Source organism: Takifugu rubripes, chromosome 17 (assembly GCF_901000725.2).
Source record: "Takifugu rubripes chromosome 17, fTakRub1.2, whole genome shotgun sequence".
In the NCBI taxonomy this organism is placed as follows: domain Eukaryota; kingdom Metazoa; phylum Chordata; class Actinopteri; order Tetraodontiformes; family Tetraodontidae; genus Takifugu; species Takifugu rubripes.
Window position 1 is genome coordinate 10540171 of NC_042301.1, and position 25589 is coordinate 10565759.

The 25589-nt window shown below is 42.6% G+C and overlaps 3 protein-coding genes and 1 long non-coding RNA gene across 6 annotated transcripts in view; all 4 read right to left on the reverse strand.

Annotated features, from left to right (window-relative positions):
• Positions 1-2623: 2623 nt before the first annotated feature.
• LOC105419853 (uncharacterized) lies at positions 2624-4826 on the reverse strand. The gene is made up of 4 exons (XR_966354.2): positions 4111-4826; positions 3965-4022; positions 3009-3815; positions 2624-2929 (listed from the first exon to the last, which is right to left on the reverse strand). It is a non-coding gene; the product is annotated as an uncharacterized lncRNA (long non-coding RNA).
• Positions 4827-5199: 373 nt separating this feature from the next.
• LOC105419225 (uncharacterized) lies at positions 5200-9086 on the reverse strand. Of its 2 annotated transcripts, none has more exons than XM_029850398.1 (9): positions 8905-9086; positions 8438-8716; positions 8125-8358; positions 7925-8029; positions 7524-7718; positions 6969-7301; positions 6302-6647; positions 6168-6213; positions 5200-6083 (listed from the first exon to the last, which is right to left on the reverse strand). In XM_029850398.1, the coding sequence occupies exons 1-9, from the start codon at positions 8954-8956 to the stop codon at positions 5949-5951; spliced, it is 1725 nt and encodes a 574-aa protein (XP_029706258.1). In that variant the 5' UTR covers positions 8957-9086; the 3' UTR covers positions 5200-5948. The 2 variants fall into 2 exon arrangements, with proteins under 2 accessions (XP_029706258.1, XP_029706259.1); XM_029850399.1 differs by having other exon boundaries at positions 5943-6083; positions 6459-6647.
• A 5418-nt stretch (positions 9087-14504) lies between these two features.
• Positions 14505-17328, reverse strand: LOC115253207 (uncharacterized). 2 transcript variants are annotated; one of them, XM_029850405.1, is made up of 8 exons: positions 17199-17328; positions 17066-17123; positions 16245-16916; positions 15778-16056; positions 15465-15698; positions 15265-15369; positions 14869-15061; positions 14505-14646 (listed from the first exon to the last, which is right to left on the reverse strand). In XM_029850405.1, exons 3-7 carry the CDS (start codon positions 16294-16296, stop codon positions 14877-14879), a joined length of 855 nt encoding a protein of 284 aa, XP_029706265.1. In that variant the 5' UTR covers positions 16297-16916; positions 17066-17123; positions 17199-17328; the 3' UTR covers positions 14505-14646; positions 14869-14876. The 2 variants fall into 2 exon arrangements, with proteins under 2 accessions (XP_029706265.1, XP_029706264.1); XM_029850404.1 differs by having other exon boundaries at positions 17212-17319.
• A 909-nt stretch (positions 17329-18237) lies between these two features.
• Positions 18238-25589, reverse strand: part of LOC115253203 (uncharacterized) — a 90598-nt gene continuing 83246 nt past the window's right edge. The window contains exons 9-10 of the mRNA XM_029850395.1: positions 18541-18586; positions 18238-18456 (exon numbers count right to left, since the gene is read on the reverse strand). Coding sequence (XP_029706255.1) covers positions 18268-18456; positions 18541-18586 — 235 coding nt within the window. The 3' untranslated portion in view covers positions 18238-18267. The remainder of the gene's footprint in view (positions 18457-18540; positions 18587-25589) is intronic.

A 25589-nucleotide genomic window follows, 5' to 3' on the forward strand; every position in this document is an offset into this window, starting at 1 on the left:
CATACGGACAGAATCCCAGGACTGTTCCCAGACGCTTTTATTGTTCCCATAAAAAGACATGATGAGCGCACGTCCGGCGCGGACATAAAGATGGCTGTGCTGAACGTGCGCTCTCTTTTAAACAAATCTTTTATAATAAACAATTTAATTTTAGACAGAAACCTTGATGGTATTCTTCTTACCGAGACATGGCTTGGCACTGATGCACCTGCTGTCCTCACGGAGGCTTGCCCCCCAGATTTTAACTTTTTATTTTCTACAAGGGGGGGTAGGAAAGGAGGTGGAACCGCTTCGATAACAAGGACCGAAATGTCTTCACGCGAGGTGTCTTTTAATACGTTTCCATTATTTGAGCATCATGCGTTTGTTTTTAGCAGCCCTCCTATTTTAAGCATAACAGTTTACAGACCACCCCAATACTCCACCTCTTTTATCAGTCAATTCTCGGAATTTTTATCAATCATCTATGCTAAATACAACAGGATTTTAATAACTGGTGATTTTAATCTACACCTCAACAACGCCGCGGACCCAGTGTCCAGAGAATTTTTAAACCTCCTTCACAGTTTGCATTTTAAACAACATGTCACGCAGCCGACCCACAACAGAGGTCGCACCCTGGACCTGGTCATAACCTATGGCCTGTCCGTGGGTGGGTCCTCTGTTGTGGATCTGGCCGTGTCTGACCACTCGTGTGTTTTTTAACATCACCAGTTTTAACCAGCGGGGGGCCCCTGTGAGAACGGTGAGGAGATGCTGTATCCAACCTACCATTTTTAAGTAAAATTTTAGAAAAACTTGTTTTTAACCAAGTAAATGATTTTTTAAACTCAAATGATATTTTAGAGAGGCATCAGTCTGGTTTTAGGATGAACCACAGTACAGAGACAGCCCTTTTAAAGATTTTAAATGACATCAGGTGTAACCTAGACAACAAAAAGCTCACGGTGTTGGTTCTACTGGATCTGACTGCCGCTTTTGATACAGTAGACCACCATATTTTATTGAATAGACTGAAGAACCTGGTCGGTCTCTCTGGTACTGTTCTTAACTGGTTCACCTCCTACCTTAGTGATCGAAGCTTCTTTGTAAGTATGGATACATGCTCCTCGAGAATCCATGAGACAAGATGTGGGGTTCCCCAAGGGTCAATCTTAGGTCCAACCCTTTTTAATCTTTACATGCTTTCTCTTGGGGACGTCATCAGGAGCCACGGCATCAGCTTCCACAGCTATGCTGACGATACGCAGCTGTACATCGCCGTGGCTCCTGATGACACAGGGCCAGTTGATGCCCTTTTTAACTGTATTCTAGATATCCAGTCATGGATGGCAGAAAACTTCCTACAGCTCAACCAGGACAAAACATAAGTCTCAGTTATTGGTCCTGAAGGTCAGAGAGAGAAACTTTTTCAAAAATTAAAGGATTTTAAGCCATCTCAATCTTTAAAAAATCTGGGTGTGATCTTTGACTCTGAGCTTAGTTTTATCCCACACATCAAAAACATAACAAAGGTAGGTTTTTACCACCTGAAGAATATAGCCAGAGTCCGCCCGTTTCTCTCTCAGGCCAGCACGGAGGTGCTGATGCACGCTTTTATCTCTTGTCGTTTAGATTATTGCAATGCCCTGCTCTCTGGTCTTCCAAAAAAAGAGCATCACCAACCTACAATTATTACAAAACTCAGCTGCACGAGTGCTGACGAGGACCAGAGGGCGGGAGCACATCACACCGGTTTTAGAATCGCTGCATTGGCTACCCGTGCGTTTCACGATCGATTTTAAGGTTCTTTTATTAGTTTTTAAATGTCTTAATGGTCTTGGCCCGACTTATTTATCTGACCTGCTTTTATTCTATCAACCCTCGCGGACTCTGAGGTCCTCTGGCACCGGCCTTTTAACCATCCCACATGTAAGCTCTAAAACGCACGGGGAAGCGGCCTTCTGTTATTATGGTCCCCGACTGTGGAACAGCCTGCCGGAGAACCTCAGGGCCGCAGAGACTGTTGAGATTTTTAAAAAGAGGCTCAAGACACACCTTTTTAATCAGGCCTTTAATTGATTTTCTGATCATTTTCAATTTATTTTATGTCTTCATGCTTCTTTATGTCTTATCCTTATTTTACTTGACACTTTTACTGTTTTATTCCCTCAGTTCTTAGTCTCTCAGTTTTTAGTCTTTACACCTTTTATCCCATTTACTGTTTTAGTCTGTTTTAGTCTTAGTACTGTTTTACTACTTCAATTCTTAGTTCCTCAGCTTTTAGCTTTTATACCTTTTATCCCATTTACTGTTTCATGCCTTCAGTTTTTAGCTCCAGTGTCTCCTCATGTCTGTCCGGGTCGGGCTGGTCTTTGTGGCGGTACCGCCTGTGGTCACGGACCGTGACCTCCCTCGGCCTGGTGGGCCTCCAAAGGTGGCGTCTCCTTCGCCTCAGGTCTCGGTGCCCAGCCATGTCTCAACTTGTCTAAGCTTGTTTGTGTGTGTGGATGTGTGTGTGTGTGTCCTTTTCTTGATTCTCTTGTTCTCTTTGCGTTTTTATCCTTTGTGAGGCACTTTGTGCTACCTAGCGTATGAAAAGTGCCATATAAGTAAAGATTGATATTGATATTGATATTGGTTGCTGGATTAAGTTCAGATTAAATAAACTGCAGGATTACTTTGGTGGTTGAAACGCCAGCGAAACATAACTGACCCACTGTGACTGCAGGAGCTCTGAGAGCCTCGTAGCCTTTGATGGCGCAGGAGTATCTGACTGTTTTGTCGCTGGTGACCATCTCCTGGTACCATGGAGACCTGTCTTGATAGAGAAGCTCTGAGTTCCTGTACCAGATGTAGGCAGCAGGTCTGTCAGTCAGCGTACAGGTGGTGCTGCACATCAGTGTTACCGTCTGTCCGTCTGTGGTGGGAAACACCTTCACCTGCAGGGCTGAGATGAAGAGAAAGATACAGAGAATTAGCACAAACTCGTCCCTTTCTCTTTAAAGTTAGTCAGTCATCAAGTTTACCTGTAACAGTGAGATGAATGTGGTCTTCATGGCAGTTTTCTGGTTTCTCATTGCAGCAGTAAGAGGTTTTGTCGTCCTTTGTTAAATCCGTGACTGATAAAGTCGGGTGGGTATCTTTAGATATCTGGTGTTTTAATCTACTTCCATTTACCAACACTTCTGTCCACTTGGTTCGATCCAATTTGAACCATTTTGGGAAAACCTGGAGGCTCACCATTAACTTCATGCACTGTTAGTTTTGTCATCAAACACCCCAGGAGGTTTTACAAGCTTATGATGCTTTTGATGTTAACTAAACTCCAACTCACAAAGTATCAAGTATCAGAGAACTTTGTAAAGTCGGCATGTACTTTCAAATCTCCACTTCCTGCTATTATTTGTGGTTTAAAAAGGACCTCGAGTGAAACATCCGTGTCATGCATTTTTATAGATTTTCCATGATCTTGTCCTTTACATTTTATTACAAAGTTGCTGCAGTGAGCTAGAAGGTCAAGGACAGAAATATCTGATTTTATTTTAGCTGTGGTGACCTGGCCTGTAACCATCACATACATACGAGCTTTAAGAGCTGCGTTAACACCCAACACAGGACTACAACCATTATAATGAAGACAAAACTATTGCATATTTAGATGTCTTTTAATGTTGTTTCCAGTGTCAGCAGTGGTGAGAGTTAGAAGACAGTGGAGAAAGAGCGGCATAGAGATCATCGGTGTGTTGTCGGGTGAAGTGAAGTCTGCTGTATTGATGATCATCTTGCTCTGTTTCTGCTGTTGCCACATTTTCATAGTGGCTCTCAGGGTTTTGCTGAGGAGAAACAACCAAGATTTATTCTCAAATCCAGATGCAATTCAGTGTTTTCAGTCTGAAGTCACTTGTGATACAATTAGAAACACGTGAGGGAGGGGTCTTCAGTGATAACTTGAAATATTTAACAAACACTATATTATATTTACCATCTGAATGTTGTCTGACATCCCAGGTCCTGAATGATGATTGGAAAACTTGCTTTTTCTGATTTTCAACCAAAAAGTGCTGAGTTAATATACAATATAATACAAATGAAACAGTTCTTGATTTAACAGTGACCATTTTCACCCACATAATCCAGATGATGACAAGTGAGGTGAAGACCAGGAGAGCAACACCAACTCCTGCAGCTGCCGCCAGGGTCCATTTTAATGAGGAACTCTGAACTCTGAGTGTCTTTTCAGGAGATCTAACATCTCTCTGAGTGTTCACAGCACAGGAGTAGTTTCCTGCATGCTGAGTTGTGACCGCATCCAGAACCAGGTGTTTGTTTTGGTGCTCTGGCAGCTGTAGAAGTTGATCATTCAGGTACCAGATGTAGTTCTTGTTGGTCAGAGGACAGCTGGTGCTGCAGGTCAGTTTGACTTGATCACCTTCTGTGAGAAGGTCTCACCTCTGGGTGAGAACAGTAAAACAGAGTGATGCATAAAGAGCTTCCCGTCTTGACCGTACACAGGAGGAAGTGGTAAATCTAGCAGCTTAAAAATAGCAGTCAGACCAACGTCATGTACTTGTCTGCAAAGTATATTGATGTAACTTTGAGATGTTGTAATACCCTGAAGCTCTCCTCTCCATTTCCATTTCTCCTTCTGTTAATGGGACGACATGACTTCATCCTTAGATGCTGGTGAATGATTACTGCCTTACATGGACATGTTTTTTAAGGTTTAAGTTATTTAAAAACAACACCCATCCGCGCAACTTTTTTTTTCTTTTACTCAGACTTGATTTTGGAAGCAGATGATTAATTGCATTTTTTTGTTTATGCACTGCAAATCACAGTATTTGTTTTACCTCTATACCTGTGGACTAACATTTAAAATGTTACGTGTTTCTCTTCATTAATGTCTTCTGGAGTGTATCCCAGATGTAGATATGTGAATGCCTTCATAATACTGCAAAACTGCCGGTCATCTGATGGAAGACTCCAAGTAATTATTTACTGCGCATTTATTAAACAAAAGGTACAGCACTTATTTTATTTATACATCCAAACTTTGTTCTGTCAGTTTCCAACATTTAATAACAACTATTACATGTACGGTGTTACAAAAAAGAAATAAACGGAAATGGCATTAGCCTATTGGTAACAAGTGCCTTGTCATTGACACAGCCGTTTCGTTTCTTACATTGTTTGTTTATTATTTATTTTTGTTATAGATAGATAGAGATATATTGATAAAACAAGTTGGGATATTTACACGAATGTGTGGTTACATAGGGTGGCTGTAAATGTCAATAACGGCAGGTTTGTGTGTCTGTGGTAATGTCGCGACGGAGTATTATTGAGAATAAACTGCTTTTTAACAAAGTGTTGGCGCCACCATTCGAAGGGTAGGATTTACAAAATGGCGGTGTACAAAACAATCAACGCAATTCGTCCATGTTACATGCACATAATACAATTAATATTTTCTTTGTGTTACTTCACATGTTGACGAGTTAAATAGTAGGCTGCTACTACACAGCAGGTCAAAACTGCAGAGCATCACGGGTGATGATCCATTCAGGTAAATTCACTTCACAGAGCCTATGCTGTATTATTATTATTATTGCATCTATATAACTGAAAAACTGTCTAAAATGCAGGATAAAGCCTGTTCAGGTCCTTACAACTGTGGCTGCTAAATTATTATTTTAATGTAAGTGTATATGAAGCACATCTGCTTAATTTTATCCCATCTTCTATCAGTGAATAAGTTGCAGTTTTAGTTCTGTATTAATCAGCAGGAATCCACAAACTGGGGACGATGATCAGTCGTGGTCCCACCAACGTTATGGTCTCAGACTAAAGACTAAGATGATTAATTGTATAAATACTTGGAGGAATCAGAAATTACACTATAAGATACTTGTTCATGTGCAGCGGTTCCTCAGACAGACAACAGCATAAGGGATGTGCTGTTCCTCTTAGTGCTGATGAGGTTGGACCATGCTGTCAAGAGGATCCACATCAGTCTGGGGGAAACGTATGCTGCTGGAGTAAATGCCATTCTCCTCCGTGGGTTGATCTGTGATTTCCTCATACACAGGACCGTGATTTACCTGACAATGAGGCAAGACACCGAATGTTGGTGTTATGTTTGTTTTAGGAAGATGGTTATAGTTAAGGAGCATCGGGCCACTTACCTCCTCCAACTTAAGGACAGTATTCTGGCTCAACTTTCCCTTTCCTCTGAAATGAAAAAAAACACTTGTGATACCAGTCACATTTGATGTGTGTTATGTGATTAACTCAGTTTACGTCAGGTTCTGTTCTTCACCTGATGCAACAGATGACAAGTGAGGTGAAGACCAGGAGAGCAGCACCAACTCCTGCAGCTGCCGCCAGGGTCCATTTTAATGAGGAACTCTGAACTCTGAGTGTCTTTTCAGGAGATCTAACATCTCTCTGAGTGTTCACAGCACAGGAGTAGTTACCTGCATGCTGAGGTGTGACTACATCCAGAACCAGGTGTTTGTTTTGGTGCTCTGGCAGCTGTAGAAGTTGATCATTCAGGTACCAGATGTAGTTCTTGTTGTTGGTCAGAGGACAGCTGGTTCTGCAGGTCAGTTTGACTCGATCACCTTCTGTCACCTCTGTAGATGGACTGATCTTGACTTTTATGTCTGATTCAAATGCAGAAAACAGATATTTTCCACACATGTTTCAGACAGGAAAGGACTTCATCATGTAAAGTGATTCACAAAACTGTAGAAATGATCAACATTTTTTGCCTCTGCTGTTTTCCACACATTCATGCTAAAATTTCAGCACTAATTTACATGAATGTTAGCACATTTCCTATGAAAGGTAACTTTTATTTAACTTCAATTTTGATTTGAACTATTTACAGGAAGGCAAAATGAGAAAATCTTGTATTTTGATGTGGCTCAGATACAAAGCTCTCTCGATTTAAGCTTGTTTTATATTTTATGATCCAGATTTACCTGTAACAATCAGAACAGTTCCGGGTTTCTGACTTGTGTTGTCATCTTGGAGCCTGAATCTGTATTCTGCTGAGTCATTTTGCTTCACAGATTTAATTGACAGTGTGTGAATCTGCTTCTCTTGGTCCTCATTATATGTAAAATGATCAGTTTTCAATACATTCATTCTCTCCTCCTTCTCACCATTCCAGATTATTCTAGACCAGTGTTTAGCCTTGGATTTTGTGTAGTTTGAACTGGAATATTTACTTGAGATGTTTACTGAGGAACCTTCCAAAGCACAGATTCTCTTTTTTATATAATTCACAGTCAGGCAGGATTTGTCAGCAGCACCTGACAGATGAAAGCAAAGACAGTGTCAGTTTTGATGAAACTCAAAGGAAATTCACTTTAAACCTTGACATTTTTGAGTGGATTCTTTAATTATGATTTTTTTCTGACTGTTGCATCTCAAATTCATAGTTACATATTTTTTAACAGTAAGGATTTATGATAAATCCACATCAAAACTTTATCTTGTTTCTATGTTCAGGCCACGGGTTTGGTGATACTCACAGACTTCATCAGACTGCAGCTCCTTGACACCACTGACAGCACACAGGAAGTTGTCTTGAGAGGTGTTGGGTATTGGTTGTAATGGGTTTTCATGCATTTTTCCGTTCTTGTACCATTGAGTGGTTGTGGGTGGACAGCTGGTGTTACAGCTCAGTTTGACATGATCCTTCCTTGGAGTCTTTTCAACATATATTTCTGAGAGAAGATGGTAAACATAGAATCATGGTTAAAAGTAGAAAAATACAGATATCACATATAAACTGAAGAAAACCTGTGATAATGGAAGAGAGGGTACTGTAAATGGGAACTACGTTACAGTAACAAAACACAAACAAATGAAGAGTAAAATGATGAAAGGATCAGTGTTGTGAGAGGATTGATTGTGAGTGATGAAAGTGAACCTGTGGGGTACGTGATGGAGCAGGGTCCTTTCACTGAAGTGTGGTTGTACAAACACATTCTCCCATCATTGTAGGACACAGTAAAGCAGGTAGAGGAGACCGACTCTGGGTGGAGAGAGAACTGGTTGCTGGATTAAGTTCAGATTAAATAAACTGCAGGATTACTTTGGTGGTAGAAATGCCAGCGAGACATAACTGACCCACTGTGACTGCAGGAGCTCTGAGAGCCTCGTAGCCTTTGATGGCGCAGGAGTATCTGACTGTTTTGTCACTGGTGACCATCTCCTGGTACCATGGAGACCTGTCTTGATAGAGAAGCTCTGAGTTCCTGTACCAGATGTAGGCAGCAGGTCTGTCAGTCAGCGTACAGGCGGTGCTGCACATCAGTGTTACCGTCTGTCCGTCTGTGGTGGGAAACACCTTCACCTGCAGGGCTGAGATGAAGAGAAAGATACAGAGAATTAGCACAAACTTGTCCCTTTCTCTTTAAAGTTAGTCAGTCATCAAGTTTACCTGTAACAGTGAGCTGAATGTGGTCTTCATGGCAGTTTTCTGGTTTCTCATTGCAGCAGTAAGAGGTTTTGTCGTCCTTTGTCAAACCCATGAATGATAAAGGCGGGTGGGTATCTTTAGATATCTGTTGTTTTAGGCTACTTCCATTTACCAACACTTCTGTCCATTTGGGTCCATCCAGCTTGAACCATTTTGGGATTGTAGAATGTTCAGCTGAGCAGGACAGATTCAATGAAGTACCTTTAAAGGCACAGATGCGGCTGCCTTTCCCCAGAACCCCTTCAGCAGAGAGAAGCACAAGTGAAAACCTGGAGGCTCACCATTAACTTCATGCACTGTTAGTTTTGTCATCAAACACCACAGGAGGTTTTCCAAGCTTATGATGCTTTTGATGTTAACTAAACTCCAACTCACAAAGTATCAAACATAGATTCTCTCTAACAAACGCAAAAAAGAATTATTCCTACCTGAGTTGAGGATGAAACCAACAACGCCAAATACAAGTTTTGTTGCAAACATTGCTGTTTTCAACTTAAAATGTGTTTTAAGATTAATATGAAACTACCTTTAACGGCAACAAAGTAAAAACATACAAGTATCATCTATGTCACTGACGCTCTTCTTATGAACTCAACACACATCTGCTAAAACAGGAAGAGAACTTTGTAAAGTTGGCATGTACTTTCAAATCTCCACTTCCTGCTATTGTTTGTGGTTTATAAAGGACCTCTAGTGAAACATCAGTGTCATGCATGTTTATAGATTTTCCATGATCTTATCCTTTACATTTTATTACAAAGTTGCTGCAGTGAGCCAGAAGGTCAAGGACAGAAATATCTGATTTCATTTTAGCTGTGGTGACCCGACCTGAAACCATCACATACATACGACCTTTAAGAGCTACGTTAACACCCAACACAGGACTACAACCATTATAATGAAGACAAAACTATTGCATATTTAGATGTCTTTTAATGTTGTTTCCAGTGTCAGCAGTGGTGAGAGTTAGAAGACAGTGGCATAGAGATCATCGGTGTGTTGTCGGGTGAAGTGAAGTCTGCTGTATTGATGATCATCTTGCTCTGTTTTTGCTGTTGCCACGTTTTCATAGGGGCTCTCAGGGTTTTGCTGAGGAGAAACAACCAAGATTTAGCCTCTAATCCAGATGCAATTCAGTGTTTTCAGTCTGAAGTCACTTGTTATATAATTAGAAACATGTGAGGGAGGGGTCTTCTGTGATAACTTGAAATATTTAACAAACACTATATTGTATTTACCATTTCAATGTTGTCTGACATCCCAGGTCCTGAATGTTGATTGGAAAACTTGCTTTTTCTGATTTTCAACCAAAAAGTCCTGAGTTAATATACAATATAAAACAAATGAAACAGTTCTTGATTTAACAGTGACCATTTTCACCCACATAATCCAGATGATGACAAGTGAGGTGAAGACCAGGAGAACAACACCAACTCCTGCAGCTGCTGTCAGGGTCCATTTTAATGAGGAACTTTTCAGGAGAGTTTTCAACATTTAATAACTACTATCACATGTACAGTGTTACAAAAAAGAAAAAAAACAGAAATGGCATTAGCCTATTGGTAACAAGTGCCTCGTCATGGACACAGCCGTTTTGTTTTTCACATTGTTTGTTAAACACAAATACCAAGCATTGTAGTTCGATTAAAAATATATATACATATACAAATAAAATAATTTGGGGCATGTATGGTTACATAGGGTGGCTAGTGTAGGTTGGCATTTTCCTGTTTTGTTAGCATGCCCTAAAAATCAATTGAAGGAATTTGCCGCTTCAGAAATATGTCAATAACAGCAGATGACTAAGGTTTACGTGTGTGCGGTAATGTCACGACGGAGTATTATTGCGAATAAACTGCTTTTTAACAAAGTGTTTGCATCAGTGCACCTTTCGAAGGGTAGGATGTACAAAATGGCGGTGTACAAAATGATCAACGTAATTCGTCCATGTTACATGCACATAATACAATTAATATTTTATTTGTGTTCCTTCACATATTGAAGAGTTTAATAGTAGGCTGCTACTACACAGCAGGTCAAAGCTGCAGAGCATCACGGGTGATGATCCATTCAGGTAAGTTCACTTCACAGAGCCTATGCTGTATTATTATTATGATTATTATTATTATTATTGCATCTAAATAACTGTGAAAAACTGTCTAAAATGCAGGATAAAGCCTGTTCAGGTCCTTACTAAATGATCAATTTAATGTAAGTGTATATGAAGCACATCTGCTTAATTTTATCCCATCTTCTATCAGTGAAAAAGTTGCAGTTTTATTTCTGTCTTAATCAGCAGGAATCCACAAACTGGGGACGATGATCAGTCGTGGTCCCACCAACATTATGGTCTCAGACTAAAGACTAAGATGATTAATTGTATAAATACTTGGAGGAATCAGAAATTACACTATAAGATACTTGTTCATGTGCAGCGGTTCCTCAGACAGACAACAGCATAAGGGATGTGCTGTTCCTCTTAGTGCTGATGAGGTTGGACCATGCTGTCAAGAGGATCCACATCAGTCTGGGGGAAACGTATGCTGCTGTAGTAAATGCCATTCTCCTCCGTGGGTTGATCTGTGATTTCCTCATGCACAGGACCGTGATTTACCTGACAATGAGGCAAGACACCGAATGTTGGTGTTATGTTTGTTTTAGGAAGATGGTTATAGTTAAGGAGCATCGGGCCACTTACCTCCTCCAACTTAAGGACAGTATTCTGGCTCAACTTTCCCTTTCCTCTGAAATGAAAAAAAACACTTGTGATACCAGTCACATTTGATGTGTGTTATGTGATTAACTCAGTTTACATCAGGTTCTGTTCTTCACCTGATGCAACAGATGACAAGTGAGGTGAAGACCAGGAGAGCAGCACCAACACCTGCAGCTGCCGCCAGGGTCCATTTTAATCAATCAATCAACCAATCAATCTTTATTTATATAGCGTCTTATACAATCAAAATTGTTTCAAGGCGCTTTCCAGAATCCCAGGGCCTGACCCCAGACAAGCAACAGTGGCAAGGAAAAACTCCCCTTTAACAGGAAGAAACCTTGAGCAGGACCAGGCTCATGTAGGGGGACCCTCCTGCTGATGGCCGGCTGGGTAGAGAGAGAGGAGAAGGGGGAGGACAAGTAGAGGATAGGTAGGAGAGGAGAGGAGAGGAGAGGAGAGGAGAGGAGAGGAGAGGAGAGGAGAGGAGAGGCACAGAGCACAGAAACACACACAAATATGATTCAAGATTCAAGATTCAAGAGTACTTTATTGATCCCTTTAGGGGGTGTCCACCAGGGAAATTAGCATCTCCAAAGATCTACAAGCATCTACAAAATTTCCCACCACCATTACACCCCATTAAACCTATTAAAGATAATAAAAACATAATAAAATAAGAAATAAAATAGAATAAATTAAATAGAATATGAATATAAATATAAAACTATAATGTACAATCACTTCAGCGGGGCCGGAGGTCATTATGCAGCTCCAAGGGCGGCGATACCTGTAAATAAATAGAGGGGGGGGAGAAGCAGAAAAACTACACAAGAATCAGCATAACTAGTCTGCTTGATGAGGAGAGGAAAGGAGAGGAAAGGAGAGGAGAGGAGAGGAGAGGAAACCATGACCCAGTGGAGTGACAGAGGCCTGTCAGGTGATCATGTTTCTGGACCCCGGCAGCCTTGGCCTATAACAGCATAACTAAGATGTGACCTAACGATTAGACGACCCCCTAAGTATGATAATTTGTCTGTCTATGATAGTAACTGGAACTACAGAATTAGTAACAATAAGCTTTTTCAAAGAGGTAGGTTTTGAGTCTGATCTTAAAAGTAGCGATGGAGTCCGCCTCCCGTACCTGGACAGGGAGCTGGTTCCATAGCAGGGGGGCCTGGTAGCTAAATGCTCGGCCCCCCATTCTACTCCTGGAAACTCTGGGAACCACAAGTAGACCAGCATTCTGAGAGCGGAGCGGTCTATTGGGCTGATAAGGTATCACTAGCTCCTCCAGGTAGGATGGAGCTAGGCCTCTGAGGACCTTGTAGGTCAAAAGAAGGGTTTTAAAAATTATTCTAAATTTAACGGGCAGCCAATGAAGCGACGCCAGTACAGGAGTTATGTGATCTCTTTTGTCAATACCTGTCAGAACTCTGGCTGCAGCATTTTGGATCAACTGGAGGCTTCTTAAAGAGTTGTTTGGACACCCTGATAATAAAGAGTTACAGTAGTCCAGCCTGGAAGTAACAAATGCATGGACTAACTTTTCAGCATCATGCCGCGTCGGCAGTTTCCTGATCTTTGTGATGTTCCTCAAGTGAAAAAAGGCACTTCAAGAGACTAATTTAATGTGTGAGTTGAAGGAGAGATTTTGATCAAAAGTTACTCCTAGATTCCTCACAGAGAGACTAGATGTTAATGAGATACCATCTAGAGTGATCATGTGATCTAATCTATCCCAGAGAGGTTCAGGACCAAACACCATGACCTCAGTTTTTCCTGGGTTAAGGAGGAGGAAATTTGAAGACATCCAGGACTTTATGTCTTTAAGACAGGTCTGAAGCGTCACTAACTTATCTGTCTTCTCTGGTTTAATGGATAAATAAAGCTGAGTGTCATCAGCATAACAATGAAAATTTATCCCATGCTGCCGAATAATGTTCCCTAAGGGAAGCATGTACAATGTGAAGAGGATTGGTCCGAGTACAGAATCTTGAGGAACTCCATGGCTAACCCTACTGTATGAGGAGGGAACACCATGGACATGGGCAAACTGGTATCTATCAGATAAGTATGATCTAAACCAGTCTAGTGCTGTCCCTTCAATCCCAATCACATATTCCAGTCTCTGTAACAGGATGCTGTGATCAACTGTATCAAAAGCAGCACTGAGGTCCAGCAGAACCAGCATAGAGACGAGTCCATGATCGGAAGCTATGAGAAGATCATTAGTGACTTTAAGAAGTGCTGTTTCTGTGCTGTGGTGAGCTCTAAAGCCTGACTGAAACATCTCAAACAGGCTGTTCCTCTGCAGGTGCTGCAGTAACTGAGTCACCACCACCTTCTCTAGAACTTTAGAGATAAAAGGAAGGTTGGATATCGGCCTATAATTTGCTAAGACATCAGGATCCAGTGATGGTTTTTTAAGCAACGACTTAATCACTGCCACCTTGTAGGACCGGGGTACATAACCTGTCACTAAAGAACCATTGATCTGGTCCAGGATAGAACTGCCTATCATTAATGAGGAACTCTGAACTCTGAGTGTCTTTTCAGGAGATCTAACATCTCTCTGAGTGTTCACAGCACAGGAGTAGATTCCTGCATGCTGAGTTGTGACCGCATCCAGAACCAGGTGTTTGTTTTGGTGCTCTGGCAGCTGTAGAAGTTGATCATTCAGGTACCAGATGTAGTTCTTGTTGTTGGTCAGAGGACAGCTGGTGCTGCAGGTCAGTTTGACTCGATCACCTTCTGTCACCTCTGTAGATGGACTGATCTTGACTTTTATGTCTGATTCAAATGCAGAAAACCGATATTTACACACATGTTTCAGACAGGAAAGGACTTTATCATGTAAAGTGATTCACAAAACTGTAGAAATGATCAACAATTTTTGCCTCTGCTGTTTTCCAGACACTCATGCTAAAATATCAGCACTAATTTACATGAATGTTAGCACATGTCCTGAGAAAGATGAAAGATAACTTTTATTTAACTTCAATTTTGATTCGAAGTATTTACTTATTGGATGGCAAAATGAGAAAATCTTGTATTTTGATGTGGCTCAGATACAAAGCTCTCTCGATTTAAGCTTGTTTTATATTTTATGATCCAGATTTACCTGTAACAATCAGAACAGTTCCGGGTTTCTGACTTGTGTTGTCATCTTGGTGCCTGAATCTGTATTCTGCTGAGTCACTTTGGTTCACAGATTTAATTGACATTGTGTTAATCTGCTTCTCTTGGTCCTCATGATATGTAAAATGATCAGTTTTCAATACATTCATTCTCTCCTCCTTCTCACCATTCCAGATTATTCTAGACCAGTGTTTAGCCTTGGATTTTGTGTAGTTTGAACTGGAATATTTACTTGAGATGTTTACTGAGGAACCTTCCAAAGCACAGATTCTCTTTTTTATATAATTCACAGTCAGGCAGGATTTGTCAGCAGCACCTGACAGATGAAAGCAAAGACGGTGTCAGTTTTGATGAAACTCAAAGGAAATTCACTTTAAACCTTGACATTTTTGAGTGGATTCTTTAATTATGATTTTTTTCTGACTGTTGCATCTCAAATTCATAGTTACATATTTTTTAACGGTAAGGATTTATGATAAAACCACATCAAAACTTTATCTTGTTTCTATGTTCAGGCCACAGGTTTGGTGATACTCACAGACTTCATCAGACTGCAGCTCCTTGACACCACTGACAGCACTGACAGTTGTCTTGAGAAGTGTTGGGTATTGGTTGTAATGGGTCTTTAAGCATTTCTCTGTTCTTGTACCATTGAGTGTTTGTGGGAGGACAGGTGGTGTTACAGCTCAGTTTGACATGATCCTTCCTTGGAGTCTTTTCAACATATATTTCTGAGAGAAGATGGTAAACATAGAATCATGGTTAAAAGTAGAAAAATACAGATATCACATATAAACTGAAGAAGCCCTGTGATAATGGAAGCGAGGGTACTGTAAATGGGAACTACGTTACAGTAACAAAACACAAACAAATGAGTAAAATGATGAAAGGATCAGTGTTGTGAGAGGATTGATTGTGAGTGATGAAAGTGAACCTGTGGGGTACGTGATGGAGCAGGGTCCTTTCACTGAAGTGTGGTTGTACAAACACATTCTCCCATCATTGTAGGACACAGTAAAGCAGGTAGATGAGACCGACTCTGGGTGGAGAGAGAACTGGTTGCTGGATTAACTTCAGATTAAATAAACTGCAGGATTACTTTGGTGGTAGAAATGCCAGCGAAACATAACTGACCCACTGTGACTGCAGGAGCTCTGAGAGCCTCGTAGCCTTTGATGGCGCAGGAGTATCTGACTGTTTTGTCACTGGTGACCATCTCCTGGTACCATGGAGACCAGTCTTGATAGAGAAGCTCTGAGTTCCTGTACCAGATGTAGGCAGCAGGTCTGTCAGTCAAATTACAGGCGGTGCTGCACATCAGTGTTACCGTCTGTCCGTCTGTGGTGTTAAACACCTTCACCTGCAGGGCTGAGATGAAGAGAAAGATACAGAGAATTAGCACAAACTCGTCCCTTTCTCTTTAAAGTTAGTCAGTCACCAAGTTTACCTGTAACAATGAGCTGAATGGGGTCTTCATGGCAGTTTTCTGGTTTCTCATTGCAGCAATAAGAGGTTTTGTCGTCCTTTGTCAAACCCATGAATGATAAAGTCGGGTGGGTATCTTTAGATATCTGGTGTTTTAGGCTACTTCCATTAACAGACACCTCTGTCCAATTGGTTCCATCCAGCTTGAACCATTTTGGGATTGTAGAATGTTCAGCTGAGCAGGACAGATTCAATGAAGTACCTTTTAAGGCACAGATGCGGCTGCCTTTCCCCAGAACCCCTTCAGCAGAGAGAAGCACAAGTGAAAACCTGGAGGTTCACCATTAACTTCATGCACTGTTAGTTTTGTCATCAAATACCACAGGAGGTTTTACAAGCTTATGATGCTTTTGATGTTAACTAAACTCCAACTCACAAAGTATCAAACATAGATTCTCTCTGACAAACGCACAAAAGCATTATTCCTACCTGAGTTGAGGATGATACCAACAACGGCAAATCCCAGTTTTGTTGCAAACATTGCTGTTTTCAACTTAAAATGTGTTTTAAGATTAATATGAAACTACCTTTAACGGCAACAAAGTAAGAACATACAAGTATGATCTCTGTCACCGACGCTCTTCTTATGAACTCAACACACATCTGTTAAAACAGGAAGAGAACTTTGTAAAGTCGGCATGTACCTTCAAATCTCCACTTCCTGCTATTATTTGTGGTTTTAAAAGGACCTCTAGTGAAACATCCGTGTCATGCATTTTTATAGATTTTCCATGATCTTGTCCTTTACATTTTATTACAAAGTTGCTGCAGTGAGCTAGAAGGTCAAGGACAGAAATATCTGATTTCATTTTAGCTGTGGTGACCCGGCCTGAAACCATCACATACATACGAGCTTTAAGAGCTGCGTTAACACCCAACACAGGACTACAACCATTATAATGAAGACAAAACTATTGCATATTTGGATGTCTTTTAATGTTGTTTCCAGTGTCAGCAGTGGTGAGAGTTAGAAGACAGTGGAGAAAGAGTGGCATAGAGATCATCGGTGTGTTGTCGGGTGAAGTGAAGTCTGCTGTATTGATGATCATCTTGCTCTGTTTTTGCTGTTGCCACATTTTCATAGTGGTTCTCAGGGTTTTGCTGAGGAGAAACCACCAAGATTTATCCTCTAATCCAGATGCAATTCAGTGTTTTCAGTCTGAAGTCACTTGTTATACAATTAGAAACACGTGAGGGAGGGGTCTTGAGTGATAACTTGAAATATTTATCGAACACTGTATTATATTTACCATCTCAATGTTGTCTGACATCCCAGGTCCTGAATGTTGATTGGAAAACTTGCTTTTTCTGATTTTCAACCAAAAAGTCCTGAGTTAATATACAATATAATACAAATGAAACAGTTCTTGATTTAACAGTGACCATTTTCACCCACATAATCCAGATGATGACAAGTGAGGTGAAGACCAGGAGAGCAACACCAACTCCTGCAGCTGCTGTCAGGGTCCATTTTAATGAGGAACTCTGAGCTCTGAGTGTCTTTTCAGGAGAGTTTTCAACATTTAATAACAACTATCACATGTACAGTGTTACAAAAAAGAAAAAAATGGAAATGGCATTAGCCTATTGGTAACAAGTGCCTCGTCATCGACACAGCCGTTTCGTTTCTCACATTGTTTATTAAACACAAACACCAAGCATTGTAGTTCGATTAAAAAATATATACATATACAAATAAAATAATTTGGGGCATGTATGGTTACATAGGGTGGCTAGTGTAGGTTGGCATTTTCCTGTTTTGTTAGCATGCCCTAAAAATCAATTGAAGGAATTTCTTCAGAAATATGTCAATAACAGCAGATGACTAAGGTTTACGTGTGTGCAGTAATGTCGCGACGGAGTATTATTGCGAATAAAGTACTTTTTAACAAAGTGTTTGCGTCAGTGCACCTTTCGAAAGGGTAGGATGTACAAAATGGCGGTGTACAAAATGATCAACGTAATTCGTCCATGCTACATGTACACAATACAATTAATATTTTCTTTGTGTTCTTTCACATATTGAAGAGTTTAATAGTAGGCTGCTACTACACAGCAGCTCATAACTGCAGAGCGTCACAGGTGATGATCCATTCAGGTAAGTTCACTTCACAGAGCCTATACTGTATTATTATTATTATTATTATTATTATTATTATTGCATCTATATAACTGTGAAAAACTGTCTAAAATGCAGGATAAAGCCTGTTCAGGTCCTTACTAAATGATCAATTTAATGTAAGTGTATATGAAGCACATCTGCTTAATTTTATCCCATCTTCTATCAGTGAATAAGTTGCAGTTTTATTTCTGTTATAATCAGCAGGAATCCACAAACTGGGGACGATGATCAGTCGTGGTCCCACCAACGTTATGATCTCAGACTAATGACTAAGATGATTAATTGTATAAATACTTGCAGGAATCAGAAATTACGATATAAGATGCTTGTTCATGTGCAGCGGTTCCTCAGACAGACAACAGCATAAGGGATGTGCTGTTCCTCTTGGTGCTGATGAGGTTGGACCATGCTGTCAAGAGGATCCACATCAGTCTGGGGGAAACGTATGCTGCTGTAGTAAATGCCATTCTCCTCCGTGGGTTGATCTGTGATTTCCTCATACACAGGACCGTGATTTACCTGACAATGAGGCAAGACACCCAATGTTGGTGTTATGTTTGTTTTAGGAAGATGGTTATAGTTAAGGAGCATCGGGCCACTCACCTCCTCCAACTTAAGGACAGTATTCTGGCTCAACTTTCCCTTTCCTCTGAAAAGAATGTTAAAAAAAAAAACCACTTGTGATACCAGTCACATTTGGTGTGTGTTATGTGATTAACTCAGTTTACATCAGGTTCTGTTCTTCACCTGATGCAACAGATGACAAGTGAGATGAAGACCAGGAGAGCAGCACCAACTCCTGCAGCTGCCGCCAGGGTCCATTTTAATGAGGAACTCTGAACTCTGAGTGTCTTTTCAGGAGATCTAACATGTCTCTGAGTGTTCACAGCACAGGAGTAGTTTCCTGCATGCTGAGTTGTGACCGCATCCAGAACCAGGTGTTTGTTTTGGTGCTCTGGCAGCTGTAGAAGTTGATCATTCAGATACCAGATGTAGTTCTTGTTGTTGGTCAGAGGACAGCTGGTGCTGCAGGTCAGTTTGACTCGATCACCTTCTGTCACCTCTGTAGATGGACTGATCTTGACTTTTATGTCTGATTCAAATGCAGAAAACAGATATTTTCACACATGTTTCAGACAGGAAAGCACTTTATCATCCATCCATCCATCCATCCATTCTCTACCGCTTATCCGGGTCGGGTCGCGGGGGCAGCAGCCTAAGGAGAGAAGCCCAGACTTCCCTCTCCCCAGCTACCTCCTCCAGCTCATCCGGAGGGATCCCCAGGCGTTCCCAGGCCAGCCGAGAGACATAGTCTCTCCAACGTGTCCTGGGTCTCCCCGGGGGTCTCCTACCGGAGGGACATGCCCTGAACACCTCACCAGGGAGGCGTCCAGGGGGCATCCTGACTAGATGCCCAAGCCACCCCATCTGGCTCCTCTCAACGCGGAGGAGCAGCGACTCTACTCCGAGCTCCTCCCGGATGGCAGAGCTTCTCACCCTATCTCTAAGGGAGAGCCCAGCCACCCTACGGAGGAAGCTCATTTCAGCCGCTTGTACCCGTGATCTTGTTTTTTCGGTCATTACCCAAAGCTCATGACCATAGGTGAGGGTAGGAACAAAGATCGACCGGTAAATCGAGAGCTTCGCCTTTCGGCTCAGCTCTCTCTTCACCACAACGGACCGGTGCAGAGTCCGCATTACTGTGGACGCCACACCGATCTCCCGCTCCATTCTTCCCTCACTCGTGAACAAGACCCCGAGGTACTTAAACTCCTCCACTTGGGGCAGGATCTCCTCCTTTACCCGGAGAAGGCACTCCACCTTTTTCCGGTCGAGAACCATGGCCTCGGATTTGGAGGTGCTGATTCTCATCCCAGCCGCTTCACATGCGGCGGCGAACCGATCCAGTGATAGTTGGAGGTCACGGGCCGATGAAGCCAACAGGACCACATCATCCGCAAAAAGCAGAGACGCGATCCTGAGGTCACCAAACCGGATCCCCTCAACACCATGACTGCACCTAGAAATTCTGTCCATAAAAATTATGAACAGAATCGGTGACAAAGGGCAACCCTGGCGGAGGCCAACCCTCACCGGAAACGAGTTCGACTTACTGCCAGCAATTCGGACCAAACTCTGGCACCGATCGTACAGGGAGCGGACAGCCCGTATCAGCGGGCCCGACACCCCATACTCTCGGAGGACCCCCGACAGGACCCCCCGAGGGACAAGGTCGAATGCCTTCTCCAAGTCCACAAAACACATGTGGACTGGTTGGGCAAACTCCCATGCACCCTCGAAGACCCTGCGGAGGGTGTAGAGCTGGTCCACTGTTCCACGCCCAGGACGAAAACCACATTGCTCCTCCTGAATCCGAGGTTCGACTATCCGGCGGACCCTCCTCTCCAGTACCCCTGAATAGACCTTACCAGGGAGGCTGAGGAGTGTGATCCCCCTATAGTTGGAACACACCCTCCGGTCCCCCTTCTTAAAAAGAGGGACTACCACCCCGGTCTGCCAATCCAGCGGCACTGCCCCCGATGTCCACGCGATGTTGCAGAGTCGAGTCAACCACGACAGCCCTACAACATCCAGAGCCTTAAGGGACTCTGGGCGGATCTCATCCACCCCCGGGGCCTTGCCACCGAGGAGTTTTTTAACTACCTCGGCAACTTCAGCCCCGGAGATACGAGAGCCCATCTCCAGGTCCCCAGGCCCTACTTCCTCACTGGAAGGCGTGTTGGTGGGATTGAGGAGGTCCTCGAAGTATTCCTTCCACCGATCCACAACATCCCGAGTTGAGGTCAGCAGCACACCATCACCACTATACACAGCGTTGACAGTGCACTGCTTCCCCCTCCTCAGACGCCGGATGGTGGTCCAGAACCTTTTCGAGGCCGTCCGAAAGTCGTTCTCCATGGCCTCACCGAACTCTTCCCATGCCCGAGTCTTTGCCTCGGCAACCGCCGTAGCTGCACTCCGCTTGGCACGCCGGTACCCATCTGCTGCCTCAGGAGTCCCACAGGCCAGTAAGGCCCGATACGACTCCTTCTTCAGCTTGACGGCATCCCTCACCGCTGGTGTCCACCAGCGGGTTCGGGCATTGCCGCCACGACAGGCACCAACCACCTTGCGGCCACAGCACCGGTCAGCTGCCTCAACAATGGAGGCACGGAACACGGTCCACTCGGACTCAATGTCCCCCGCCTCCCCCGGGACATGGTCAAAGCTCTCCCGGAGGCGTGAGTTGAAGCTCCTTCTGACAGGGGACTCTGCCAGGCGTTCCCAGCAGACCCTCACAACGCGTTTGGGCCTGCCAGGTCTGTCCGGCATCCTTCCCCACCATCGGAGCCAACTCACCACCAGGTGGTGATCAGTTGACAGCTCCGCCCCTCTCATAACTGGCCCACTGTGACTGCAGGAGCTCTGAGAGCCTCGTAGCCTTTGATGGCGCAGGAGTAGCTGACTGTTTTGTCACTGGTGACCATCTCCTGGTACCATGGAGACCAGTCATGATAGAGCAGCTCTGAGTTCCTGTACCAGATGTAGGCAGCAGGTCTGCCAGTCAGCGTACAGGCGGTGCTGCACATCAGTGTTACCGTCTGTCCGTCTGTGGTGGGAAACACCTTCACCTGCAGGGCTGAGATGAAGAGAAAGATACAGAGAATTAGCACAAACTCGTCCCTTTCTCTTTAAAGTTAGTCAGTCATCAAGTTTACCTGTAACAGTGAGCTGAATGTGGTCTTCATGGCAGTTTTCTGGTTTCTCATTGCAGCAGTAAGAGGTTTTGTCGTCCTTTGTTAAACCCGTGACTGATGAAGTCGGGTGGGTATCTTTAGATATCTGGTGTTTTAGTCTACTTCCATTTACCAACACTTCTGTCCACGTGGTTCCATCCAGGTTGAACCATTTTGGGATTGTAGAATGTTCAGCTGAGCAGGACAGATTCAATGAAGTACCTTTTAAGGCACAGGTGTGGCTGCCTTTCCCCAGAACCCCTTCAGCAGAGAGAAGCACAAGTGAAAACCTGGAGGCTCACCATTAACTTCATGCACTGTTAGTTTTGTCATCAAACACCACAGGAGGTTTTACAAGCTTATGATGCTTTTGATGTTAACTAAACTCCAACTCACAAAGTATCAAACATAGATTCTTTTTAACAAACGCACAAAAAAATTATTCCTACTTGAGTTGAGGATGATACCAACCACGGCAAATCCCAGTTTTGTTGAAAACATTGCTGTTTTCAACTTAAAATGTGTTTTAAGATTAATATGAAACTACCTTTAACGGCAACAAGGTAAAAACATACAAGTATGATCTACTGTATGTCACCGACGCTCTTCTTATGAACTCATGTTAGATCCATTATATTAAAGTTATCTCTTATTTGCTTTCACCTTGTTATATTCCTTATTCTTGTTATATTGTCTCTCATTACTTAATGTTTCTTATTATTTGCTAATGCTTAATGTTCATGATGCTTGGTATGTCACCTCGAACTTCTCTGGCCAAGGGCGACAGAAATGCGGTGGCTGTTGGAGAAGTGGCATTGACTGGAGATAGAGCTGCAGGGCCTGACAATGACCCAGGAGCTGGGTTAGGGTCAGGGCATGACCCAGGAGATGTTCTCTTAATCTGTCTGATATAGAAGAATGTGCTGTTTGTGAGCTAAGATAATCAAATCAGTGAAGGCCTACGTATAATCTCACCATTATGATTTACAGTCTCTTGCTCTGTTTGAGACCTGCTATCTTGTGTTTTCCCCCTCCCATTTGACTTCTGTAACTAGGAACCTCCTAATTCCAATAAAAGAAGGATGGCGGGAGGTGTGCGTCAGAACGTGTTGGAGATCTGTAACTGAGCACATCTCTCTGTTCTCCTTGCAAGTAAAATTCTAAACTGTTGTCTTTGCCTCATTTGTTTTTCTCGTGTTTCAGGTTGTTTCAACCTAACATTTTGGTCCTTCGAGCCGGATTCCAACACACCTGAAGGGTCCAGTGGGTGAGGCTGAACCTCAGGAAAGACCGTGGCCACGGCAGGCCGCCTCAAAGCGACCTAAGATTCCCTTTCCGGGACTGGGCTTCAACTCACTGCTTGGATCCTGACGGTTGACGGAATTCCAGGAGGAAAGACAACAGTGGTGAGCATGTCTTGAATTCAAAAGTGTGTGTGTGATGATGATTGTCGGGGACTTAATGTAAAAATTGCGATAGACACTAAGGCAGTGTTTTGGGAGAGAGGAACCCGAAAGTCCTCTGTAAGACGCAATGAGAAACAAACCCTGTGAATACTAGTCAATGGCAGGTAAATAAGAGTACTAAGGGCAGTACCAAGGCAGGGCGAGGGAGTCCTGGCCACGTGAAAAAGAAATTAAGTCACGACAAATCATCCAAAAGAGTGATTGTGAGTGTGAAAGGATTGTTAAATACCACTAGGTATTTTCAATCATACCAAAGCAGTGGGACTGTAAGTGATAAGGCCCTTGTGGATGCAGAGGCAAGACTCTCCACTCGAAAGAGTTGAAGTGAGAAGTACCACAACGGTTTGATTAATTATCACCCCACTGCGATCAACATTCCAGTTTTAGGTCACCCTATGTGCAAGACTGGACCAAATTCTTAATAAAAAACAAAAAAAACAAAAAAATTACCGGTAAATTAGGATAAGGTTAACTCGTAAAATTAAAAAAAAAAATCATAATAAAAAGCAGATTGAAAAGTAGAGCTAAAAGTAAAAATCGAAATCCTCCAAAAAATGGGGACAAGTAAAAGTAAACAAAGGCCCAGAGATGAATTGCGGTGTAAGGATTGGAAATTCATCGACGGACAAAATCCAAAGAAACTCGCGTATTTAGACAAGTGGATAACTGATTATGGGTTCAAAGGACAGCTAAATTCACAACAAATAACAGCCCTACAAGATGAAATAAAAGAGCGAACTAAAAATAATCCGAAAAAGATGAAAAAATGCGGTTATGAGGATACTGAGTTTTGGTTGCAGTTAGCGTTAAGGAGAGAGAAGGGACAAAGTAAGTCGAAAATGGAGGCAAAGGAGGGAAAGGACGAGGTTGAGAACAAACAGTTAATGTTTCACAGGAAAGAGGATGATGAGACAGGCGCAGTGAGCAGACGCGCGCACAGACAGACAGAGCAGGCAACAGATAAATCGGCAGAGAAAGGGGAAGCGGAAGTAGAACAGAGAGCAGCAGGGGTGGGAGGCTTGTATCCTGACCTTCGTGAATCGTGTGCATTGCCACCAACATATACACCACAGACATTAGACCCTCCACCCACTGATACACTTAGAATTACACGCTCAGCGCACCCCCATGGGTATGCGTGGTCAAAAGCATTAGGACAAGCACTGACTCCAGCAGTCCCAAAATTGAATAATCTAAGTGAAACGAGCATTCCTCCAATGGAAGATATGTACCCCATGATTGAAGTAGCTAATCCAAATGCTGAAACAAACCAACCTGTAATGCTAGTCTATAGAACTTGGACAATGGAGGATGTTTAAAAAGCCATAGAAGGTGTGCCTTCCCATAAGGAAGACATAGAACTCTTTATAGAAGGTATGGAAAATGTGAGAAGAGCCTATCACCTTAATGGTGCAGAGGTTCAACAGATCTGGATGACAGCTCTGGGTTCTAACTGGACTCATGTAAGTGGAGACTGGAATCCAAAACAAAATAATGAGGTGCTGAAACATGATGATGGTGAATTGACAGAGTCAATGCTCTTGTATTAAGAACTCGAAATCGTTTCGCTAAGAGTGCAAATTATGTGGAAATTAACCGTGTTAAACAAAGAGAGGATGAGCTTTTCGAAGAATATCAAGCCAGAATGACTAAAGTTTTCAGAGCAAACAGCGGACTGCATGATGACAACACAGATGCAGGTGCATATAGACAACAGTTGAAAAATGCCCTCCATGCAGGCTCCAGAGAGCCTATTCGTGGATGGGTAGAGCGGCATAACATTAACATGTCCACATGCACACTGGATGATTCAAACGTTACACTTACACCAGATTACCCCAAGGTTATTGTGAAAGCCCAACTATTTATTCTCAGATGATGACAGCAAGTATGGCTAAATTCCACCCTCCCAGTGGGAGTCAAGTATTGATTTATGTAGATGATGTTTTATTAGCATCTGAAACCTTAGAAGCATGTAAAATAGACACCATAGCACTTCTTAAACATTTAGCAGAAGAAGGCCATAAAGTAAGCAAAAGTAAACTACAGCTGTGCAAAACTGAAGTAAAGTACTTGGGTCAGAACCTGAGTGCAGGAGGAAGAACTATCATAGAAGGCCGTAAAACAGCTATTTTGCAAGCTCCAAAACCACAGACTAAAAAGCAAATGATGTCCTTTTTAGGACTAATTATTGCCGCAACTGGGTGCCAAATTATGCTGAAATTACAGCACCGTTGCAAAAAATGATGTATGAAGAAGATTTAAAAATGACTTCTTCACTAAAATGGACTGAAAACGCAGCAAAGGCCTTCCGTGACATTAAGCAAGCTTTAGTGTCGAGCACAGCTTTAGCCTTGCCAGATTACAGCAAACCTTTTGTTCAGATGGTTGATTGCAAAGGACATTTGATGACCTCGGTCTTAGCTCAACAATGTGGGACTAAAATGAA

What these genes read in the sequence shown, in the direction of transcription:
- LOC105419225 (XM_029850398.1), bottom strand. Translation starts at nt 8,956, where the DNA reads ATGTTTGCAACAAAACTTGTATTTGGCGTTGTTGGTTTCATCCTCAAC. An exon ending in CATTCAGCTCACTGTTACAG is followed by an intron (nt 8,359 to 8,437) that starts GTAAACTTGATG and finishes TCTTCATCTCAG; the next exon opens with CCCTGCAGGTGAAGGTGTTT. An exon ending in AACTGTTCTGATTGTTACAG is followed by an intron (nt 6,648 to 6,968) that starts GTAAATCTGGAT and finishes CATTTGAATCAG; the next exon opens with ACATAAAAGTCAAGATCAGT.
- LOC115253207 (XM_029850405.1), bottom strand. Translation starts at nt 16,296, where the DNA reads ATGTTTGCAACAAAACTGGGATTTGCCGTTGTTGGTATCATCCTCAAC. An exon ending in TGGTATCATCCTCAACTCAG is followed by an intron (nt 16,057 to 16,244) that starts GTAGGAATAATG and finishes TCTCTGCTGAAG; the next exon opens with GGGTTCTGGGGAAAGGCAGC. An exon ending in AGCTCCTGCAGTCACAGTGG is followed by an intron (nt 15,370 to 15,464) that starts GTCAGTTATGTT and finishes CTCTCCACCCAG; the next exon opens with AGTCGGTCTCATCTACCTGC.